The sequence below is a fragment of the Morone saxatilis genome, unplaced genomic scaffold (assembly GCF_004916995.1).
Source record: "Morone saxatilis isolate NCDOM2014 unplaced genomic scaffold, NCSU_SB_2.0 Contig5, whole genome shotgun sequence".
In the NCBI taxonomy this organism is placed as follows: domain Eukaryota; kingdom Metazoa; phylum Chordata; class Actinopteri; family Moronidae; genus Morone; species Morone saxatilis.
The window spans coordinates 11,971,713-11,981,015 of record NW_023340095.1 but is presented as its reverse complement, the minus strand read 5'-3'; the positions used below and the strand labels follow the sequence as shown (position 1 = coordinate 11,981,015).

Genomic DNA, 9,303 nt, shown 5'->3' with positions numbered 1-9,303 from the left:
TTGAACACTTTGTAATAACTGACTGACACTTTGATAAGGGTTCATGGATATAGTATATTTCACTTATGAGATGAAATAACTGTATACCTTTAGTGCACTAGAGAATCTGTAACGGAGCATGCACTGATACTGTATATAAACCCACATAAACACACACAGACAAAAAGGTAAACACAAGTGCAAAGGCATTCACATATGCACATAATCCCCCCACCCCTCCCCAAAACACACACACAGGCTGTACACCTCTATTACAAAACAAACACTGACAACTGTCGCTGCCACTCAGCCCTCCCCCTCCTTCACACTCTACCACTCACCTTGCCACATAGCTGAGGATGTGGGCGCGGATCACCATGCCAGCCCTGCGCCGCACCTCTTCCCTCTCCTTCTCCAGCCTTTGCTCCAGGGCCTCCTTTAAGAACACCTGCGGGACGAGCAGCGCCACGGCCGTCAGGGAGTGACAGAGACAGAGAGACACAGAGAGGGAGAGGGAGGTTAGGGAAATAAAATGGGATGGGTTAGTTCCTCCTCTTGGTAAGGCTGCAAAAGAGGGCCCACAGAGATGTGAAGGGCCCCTGTTGTCTGTTGGCAGCACCCTGTGCCCACTGCAGAGGAAGCTGTGGTGCAAGCTGAGGCTAGCAAGCTAGCCACTCTCCCTGACTGCAGAGCAGAGCAGAGGGGAAAACTGGCACCAAGACTGCAGTGTTGCTGCTAACGCCGCTGCTGCAGAGCCTCATTGTGTTCAGGCGTCCTTCCTGAGCGTTTCCCTACTACTGCTGCTGCTGCTGCTGCTGCTACTGCTGCGTTGGTAGCTCGACTGACGTGCACAGGCAGAGAGACACAGAGAGGGAGGGGAGAGGAGGGGAGAGGTAGGGATGGAGGGATGAGGGGGAGGGATGGTGGCTGGTGTCCAGATAGAAAGCCACACCCTCTGTGCTCTTATGAAGGAAGGATAAAGAGTTCAGTTAACCCTTCCCTCGCTCCAAGAGACTTTTTTCAAAGTTGTCTCTGTGGGGCATTTGACAGCCTACGCTCCTTCTAAACTAAAACGCTAACGAGAAAGTAGGAGTGACATTACATTATAAAATATAATCAGATTTTGTCTACCCATGTGAGCAGGCTGGGAGAACCAGCCAGCTGTGTATCTGGGTTTATGCGATAATGCGATATCTGTTGCTAGCCTGGAGGATCAACTGCTTCTACAAGAGGGGGGAGACCTTTGAGCGACTGTGTGTATGTGTGTGTGTTTGTGTCCCAGATGTTCCACTAATCAAAGGATTCCACAGCTGCAGCCCTGCCCGCCTCTGTAAAGTCTGTGAGAGGAGGAAGCTTCCACTTCGTCCACATCCTTCCCTCTTCTGTAAAACAAATGGCTCGCAAACGCACGCACACACATAGACACAATCTGCGCAACGTCACCCAAGCCCCTAATTCTGGGCAAACACTTCCTTTGCACACAATCAGCACATATATAATTACACACAGATTGTTTCTCCAAAGGAAATGTAGCCCCCTTCTGTCTCTCAGCCCCTTTCCCACAACCCACACTACATTTCCCTGAGCCCAAAAATATTACGCTGCTGTCGAAAACACAAGCATGTGGACGGACTGACACAGACTCTGCCCAACTCTGTGCATTTTTTGGGTCTTAATTTGAAACAGTAGCCTCTTTCTCCTTCTCTATCCATGTATATACAGTGTAAAGTGGAGCAGTCATCGGCAGAGTCAGCCAAAGGTCAAAGTGCTGACCCTTGGATGCATAATGAAGTTTTACCCACACAGAGGAAAAATTATTTCTTTCTCGGAAATCATCCACAGTGACTGAAGACATGTATATAAGACATATACTGTATGCATGTGTGAGAATTTTAATATACATAGACATGTGCACATTTGTGGTTATGCACAGGATATATTCATTAAGAACCAACATGTGGTTCACATCAAACATTTTTTGGTCTCAACGTATATTTCAGCATGTGTGCAGCTGACACTATTCATAGTGTGCCAGCCAAATGGGGTATTACAACAAAACTGTCCGAAAAGGAACCAACAAATTTCAAATGTCTCAGTGATTTAACTGCCACGGAGGAACCACAACTTAGAGCAGGAAGTAACAGTGGGACAAATGTGGATTTAGCTGATTTCAAGAGAGCCCATAAAGCTATTTTATTTATATCCTCTTTCTGCTGCGTGGAGGCTGTCTATGCTGAGTTCAACATGAAGCAAAGAGGTTTTGCTGTCCGGATCAAACAACTCATTTAAGGTTAATCATTCAATGAGAGTGCAGAGAAGAGACAGCTTTATGTAGGATTAGTTGATGATTGTTTTAAATAAAGAGGGTGAGAGAGTCAAAAAGAGAGAATGAGGGACTGAGAGAATAGATAAGTGAAAGATAAGCATCACTAAGAGCTATATTGCAACAGATGGAGATCATGACACTATGCTAACTTTTTTTAAAGGATGAATGCATGAGATGTGACTTTCCCCTAACCTCAGCAACACTTCATCACCGCCTCCAAATCACTCGCCGGGAGTTAAGTTTATTAAATCAGCTCGGTGAGTGTCAAGAGGCTAAAACTCTTCCAGCTACAATAAGGCTGCCTCAGGATTACTATAAGCCCCCGCACTGGGTTATAGTTACAGTAACAGTTGTTGGTGTCAGGGATTTTAGGAGTTGCCATGTAACTCTGTGGTTGTCAACAGGAGAGCAGTAGATTGACCACAACCGGCCAGAAAAATCTTTGGGACATGAGTCACATTTGGAGCCGTCCAAACTGTGGTACATTAACAGTTTGGGAATGACGGCAAGTTGACTACTCGTGAAAAAAATCAGTCCCAGAAGACGTCAGATTGAACCAATATGCTATCAGTTCCTGCAGATTCATCTTTATGGAATTGCAAATCTGTGATTTTGACTTTTATTTTGAAGAGAATGTAAGTGATTAATTGGTGCACTGCCAATTAATCAATTACGTGCATGCGTCCATCTTACAAGAAAACACACGCAACTGGCATTTCACCTGATCCTTCAGCCTGTCCAGCTGTGTTCTCGACTGCTTGGAGCCTGTAACTCTATCCTGCCCATGTGTGTATTTGTATTAATGACATTGTGGGAATAAATATGTGTTCACACAGTCGCATTATGGGGACTCAACTGCCATTTTGGAAAAAGAAAGCTGGTCCCCACAAAGTAAAACTTACAATTTCAGGGTTAAGACTTTGTTAAGATGTTAGGGATAAGGTTAAATGTAAGGTTAATGGTTTGGGCTAGCTTGGGTTAGTGGTTGTGTTTACTGTGAGTATCCAGGGCATAAATGTAAGTCAAAGAAATGTCCTCATAAATGACAAAAACAAGTTTGGGGGTGTGTGTGTATGTGCTCCACCTTTGTCTTCCCCAGTTGCCACTCCAGCTTGGCTTTGTCATGAAGTGTGAGAAGCTCTGAGCAGCTCTGCTTCTCATCGTCTGAGTGGATTCTGCTCTTCAGGATCATGTTGTACCTGTGAAAACACAAACAAACACATGAATACATTTAGATAAACAACAGCAAAAGACAAAATTTCATATTCGGGATTTCAGCATTTGAGAGGTACATTTTTTTATTTGGCTGTTTTTTTTTTGTTTTTTTTTTTTGGTTGTCCAACATAATTCAGCTTTGATGTGTATTTTGTATTTTGATGACCTGCTGTAGAAGTCCATAAATGTTCTACGGACAGGGAATCCAGCTCTGCGGATCTTCACAGTTTCCAGCATCCCAGAGTATTTCAACTGGTTCAGGACCACATCAGGGTCAAACTGGTTGGCCTTCTGTAGATGACAAACAACAAAACAACATGAAAAAACACCAAAACGTCTGTTCATTCCTTTTCAAAGGACATAAACCCTAACAGCTCTTTGTTTATTTGATTATATCATTTTCCAACAACAACTATGCATTGGAATTTGTTTCGTTGAGTATCTGTTAGTAGAAGATATGGGACGGATAAACACGGCAGGCAAATACAATCCTCCACTGCTGAGCACACACACCTATTCAAATGATCTTACTGCTGAGTCAAGTTAAACTTGAACTAAAAAGTAAATTACCATGGTGAGTGCTATCATTTTACATTAACAATCAGGTTACTGAAAAGAAAACACACGCCATCAGATAGAAACCTGAACAGTGTTGAGCAAGACCTTGCCAACCGGGCAGACCTTTCTTTTAGGAATAATCAGCTGCATTGTTCACAGCTCTGTGATACTAATGATCCTCAGGCCTGCTTATCAGAAAGGATCTGTGATGTCTGCCGCCCTACACCTCTGCACAGGCTGCCTGATTGCTTAGAGGGTCCACACAAAGGCCACTGTCACCCAGAGGACACACCGCGCTGGATAAGCCCCGCACAGGACCGCAGCATTCCCCAAATGTGTCAGTCTAATTAAAGGCTAAAGCTACTCTGCATGGAAAAAGACACACTTGGTTACAAAGGCACTTGCACACTTGCATGTGTTCATGTTCATAATTAAACACACACACACACATACATAAACATGCACCCCTTAGAGCTATGAACTCTGCTCTTTAGGAGAGGATTTAAGCAGCTGAAAGAGGTACGGCATGTTGAGTTGTTTGAGTGAAAACAAGCTGACCCTTCCCTCTGTGACATTTTTTCCAGGGGAGACTGTGTGCAATGTAAATCGCACAAATACATTATATGCGTGTGTGTGTGTGTGTTTGTGCGTGTGTTTGCATGCATGCCATCCTGTCAGAGGATTGTGCATGCAATCCTGTCATTCTGCAGGATTTACAGAGGCACGGCTTGTTCCATCTTGACCAACCGGGGCCAGGTGAGCGAATGCGAGGCTGAACCAATGAGCGGGTGAGAAGGAAAGGCAGAGAAAAGGAGGCAGGGAGACAGAAAGAGGAGAGTAAGAGGAAGACAGCGCAGTTTCCATGCTAATAAGTAAGCGAGAAGGTGTGGAATGACGCATAGGCAGTGGAAGGCAAGGACCTGAGAGAAGTAGACAATCGCCACACTGTGTACATTAATAAGTAACAGAGAGAATGTCACTAGATTACAGAGCAGCCAATTCACTCTCTCATGCAGAGAATAAAGAAACATTATATAACCAATACTCTAGCTATCCAATATCCAATAAAAAATTAGACAACAGTGCAGATTTTTAAGGAGTTTTGAGTTATGTGGTAAAGAGCTGTGGGGGAATAGAGGCCTAGTAAATAAATGACCCGCCGGCTGCACCCCAGCACTGTGGTCTTATCTTGGCATTCCACTAATGCAGCCAGATCAGCAGAGCATCAGCCAAGCTGCTGCTGCTGGAGTGGCCAGCAGTGACCTCTGACCTTTGGTAAAGAGGGTAAAGTGGTAGGAATGTGCTGGTACACAGCCCTTTTATTGGAGTAGAGGAGAGGTATCAGTTTATTAGTGAGAAGAATTTGCAGCAGAAACAAAAAGAATAGTTACTTTTTAAGTGGAACATTTATTTGACTTTGCAGTAATGAGACTAAATATTAGCTCTGAGCAATGGGAACTATGAATAGTACCAAGGAGGTTTAACTTTGCTAGCGCTGACCTTGACAAGACCTGGCAGGGTTTCTGACATTTCTTTTTTGTGGAAGGAAATTTGCATGACCTACCTTGTCCATGTTTGGTTTGATGCAGCGTACAAAAAAGGGGTTGGAGGCACTTAGTGTGGCCATCAGGGAATGAAGAGAGTCCTGAAACACATCAGCAACAAGAGGATTAAGATCAAGACAGCAGAGAATCTATTTATTTATGCATGTACTTCTCAACTTGTGGACAATGATAAAAAGTACACTACTGTTCGTCTGTGTGTGTGAGTTTACAGGGCACTGGTTGAGGAAATATTCAGATAATTTACTTGAGAAAAAGTATCAAGACATACAGATTGAATGTTATTTGTTACTTTCCATATCTTACAAGGTATTACTCTGTCCATATTTACCTTAACACACACACACACACACACACACACACACACACACTCCAAGGACCCTTGAACCTCGCAGGCTATGTCAGCCTCGCTCTCCTCCTGCCTCAGACAGTCTGTCTCCAGCCAGGCCTGGCCTGGCAGAGCTGAGCGTGATTGGCCCCTGGTTGGCCCCTCTCTGCCCAGCCATCAACCCTAATCCCCCTGGCTTTAGGAACTGTAGGCCAGGGCAGCCTGCCAAATCCTCCCCTGCTCCTTCTCTCTGCACTACAGTTAGGACATGCTAAGCTAAGCCCTTCACTGCAGCCCCCCTCCACCGCCACAACCACATATTTCATACATCCTATTACCCATCATTCTGTGCAGATCAAATACACTGACTGCATTCTCCTTCCCCCTCTGTCTCTTCATGATTTCTATCCTTTTTTTGTGCCCCCACGTCAAAGGAGCCAAATGTTGAGGGTTAAGTGATCATTGTGTGCATGCAGCACATAAGAGACAATTAACTTGTTGTCTGTGTGAAGATACAATCACACAATCATGAACATGGATTTGATAGTTGGATCATAGAGTCTCACCCTGAACTGAGAGCTGACGGTGGGCTTGCGTCGAGCTGTGCCCATCTTTAGGGTCTCATCTCCATTCCGACTACCGACGCGCTCAAAGAGGTCATAGATGAAGTCGAGCCTGCAGACACACACAAAGGGAAACATGATTGTAAAAAACATGCATATGAGCTGAATCATACAGGTAGAGTGTGATCTATTCTTACCTGCTGTCTTTGAGAATAAACAAGATGTCATCTCTGAAGGTGTCTCTGTTCTTCTCGAGGATCCCACGCACATCATAAAGCACCTAAAACAGAGGTGAGCAGAGTGTGATTACATTTAAGATAAGATAAAATAAGACTTTACTGATGTTACAGAAGTACAAGAAAGGACTAAAATAACAAATACAACAAAACAAGAAGTTAAGGAAATATATATATATAAAAAATATATTTAGACTATATACATGATTTGCGCATTATATGTACATGTATGAGCAGAAGTAATGAATTTGCTTCAGAGTGATTTGCAATGTTATCCAAATACAATGCTATCAAATATTATTATAAATATACTGTTAATCAACGTAACATGTCTAGTCATAAAAGTAAATTGGCTAATATCTTTAGTGCTGACGGTAACACCTATGTACTGGTGGATTTTTGCTGTCTGGGATTCATGCTGCACAACCACAGAGTTATCTGCTACTGGGGGGGGGGCCTCTTCGTGTACGGTAGAGTGCCTGTGTGTTAATGCAGTCACCTGTTGAGTTCTGTTCAGCCTTCGTCTTAGCAACACAGCATTCCTCTGCTCGCCCTGACCCACAGTAATATGCTCTGAGTTTGTGTTTGGGTGTTTGCTCGTGTGTGTGTGTGTGTGTGTGTGCCTCTTTGTAGTGAAAATAAAAGTGCATGCAACTTTTTTAGGCTGAAAAATGCATAGAAATAATATTAAAACAACTAACACATAATTCAATCACAAGCAGGTGTGTATGTGAGTTTGTATTTACAGCTGTGTGTGTATACTAGAATCCAATAACAACCCCCATCCCCCATTCCCAAGCCTTGAGGCTCACGGGGAGCCATGAGATCCAAACTTGACGACACATGTATTTATAAATCACAGACACAATAATTACACTCCATTCCTCTCTCATTGGAAAAGACTCCCACAAAAGGCTCTCTGTGTCTGTCAGTTTCAGGTTCACTCAACTATGACAGTTAACTAGGAAGGTCTCATGATGCTGCAGAGAGATGGGTTTTGAAAAGGGTATTTACACACTTGAATGCAAAATCTTAGAGGTGTTATGTGCATTAATCACACAGTAAACGCTGAATCCATAGAAATAAAATACAGCCCATCTGCCAACGTTGCATTTGCAAAGTTGCTTTGTTGCATTATTGCATTATTGCTTTGAGACACACCCCTGAGTTCACGAGGTCCGGTGAGGTTGCTGCTGTTAAAGTTCATGTCAGACAACAAGAAACTTGATTTAAATCAACTGCATTTCCCTGGCACCGCACGGATAATCAAATCTATGGGAGGATGCTACTATTTCCCCCACTGAACTCACAGCACCGTTTCAGATAACAGAAGGAGCTTTCAGAGAGGCGACTAAACTCTCCAGAGAGGCACACTGGAGAGAGAGAGAGAGAGAGAGGGAGAGAGAGAGAGAGGGAGAGAACAACTGGCCGGCCTGCCCGTCCTCTCTAGACTAAGTCATTACCATAGACGTCCATGCCAGGCTTGTGACTGAGCTGCCACACTCACACTGAGGAGACCTTGTCTGAGGCAGGCTTCATAAGGCCATTCTTTATCAAGGCCAATCTTTCTACTCCCCCCGCCCCACCCCACACACAACCCATCCCTCCTGCCCTGACCCCTCTGTCCATTTGTGCCTCTTCCCTGATGTCTTTTGCCTTTCTCTACACAACCCACAGGAGTGATCTCTGCCATCGTGTAAGCAAAGGAAGGAGAGGATGACGGTGAAGCAGTTTCTCCTGACTCAGGGTAAAAGACAGCGGAGGAGGGATGCAGCATCAACATCCTGTAGTGGATTTTGGCAAAGATGATCCTGCTGCCCATCCAACAACTACCTCACTTCCCCAACTTACTCATTCAGGGAGGAAGGGGGGCTGCTTTTGCTCTGTATCTGTGTGTATGTGTGTGTCATTAATCACCTCTCCAGCGTAGTGCTTGATGCCAAACTGGTGGTCGTTCACTCTGGGCTTCACGTAGTATGGGTTTGTCTGAGGAGGAAGAACAAAGGGACAACTGACCTTTCGAGGTGCTGTTCACGTCTACTTAGTTAGTAATAATTAAATTAAGCAGATTACATAGAGAGCTCCAAGAGGGAGTTCAGAGGTCAACTCATCTGGGGCTGCAGCTCATTAATGTTGTCATGATCAAATAACTTCTTTCACTCAATAAACTGAGAAAAAGTGCAATCTAAAATATTGTTTTATCTGACCAATAGTCCCATATCCAAAATCTATCGATGCATTCACAATGACAACATTCTCACACTGTTTCCAGAGATGATTATAAGAACTGTCTGTCCATATGAAAAATAAATAAAAAATCCTGGGCACCTTTTCTGCACTAACTTGAGACAAGATCAATGAGGGTTGACTTCTTGCTTTTTGATAACCTACCTTGCCTTTATTTTATTTAACACTTAACACACAACATGGTGAACTGTTAAGGCTGCTTTGTTGTTATATTGTATTCAGTGTGATGTAGTGTCTATTGATTTGACTAAATATAAAAAACAATTAAACCAATTTACAATTATACAAC

The 9,303-nt window shown here is 43.7% G+C and overlaps 1 protein-coding gene across 1 annotated transcript in view; it reads right to left on the bottom strand.

Annotated features, from left to right (window-relative positions):
- The window catches only part of myo10l3 (myosin X, like 3), a 53,582-nt gene that overhangs the window by 11,810 nt on the left and 32,469 nt on the right, over positions 1 to 9,303 (bottom strand). The window contains exons 16-22 of the mRNA XM_035676461.1: positions 8,685 to 8,753; positions 6,729 to 6,811; positions 6,535 to 6,643; positions 5,643 to 5,723; positions 3,687 to 3,811; positions 3,390 to 3,504; positions 321 to 427 (exon numbers count right to left, since the gene is read on the bottom strand). Coding sequence (XP_035532354.1) covers positions 321 to 427; positions 3,390 to 3,504; positions 3,687 to 3,811; positions 5,643 to 5,723; positions 6,535 to 6,643; positions 6,729 to 6,811; positions 8,685 to 8,753 — 689 coding nt within the window. The remainder of the gene's footprint in view (positions 1 to 320; positions 428 to 3,389; positions 3,505 to 3,686; positions 3,812 to 5,642; positions 5,724 to 6,534; positions 6,644 to 6,728; positions 6,812 to 8,684; positions 8,754 to 9,303) is intronic.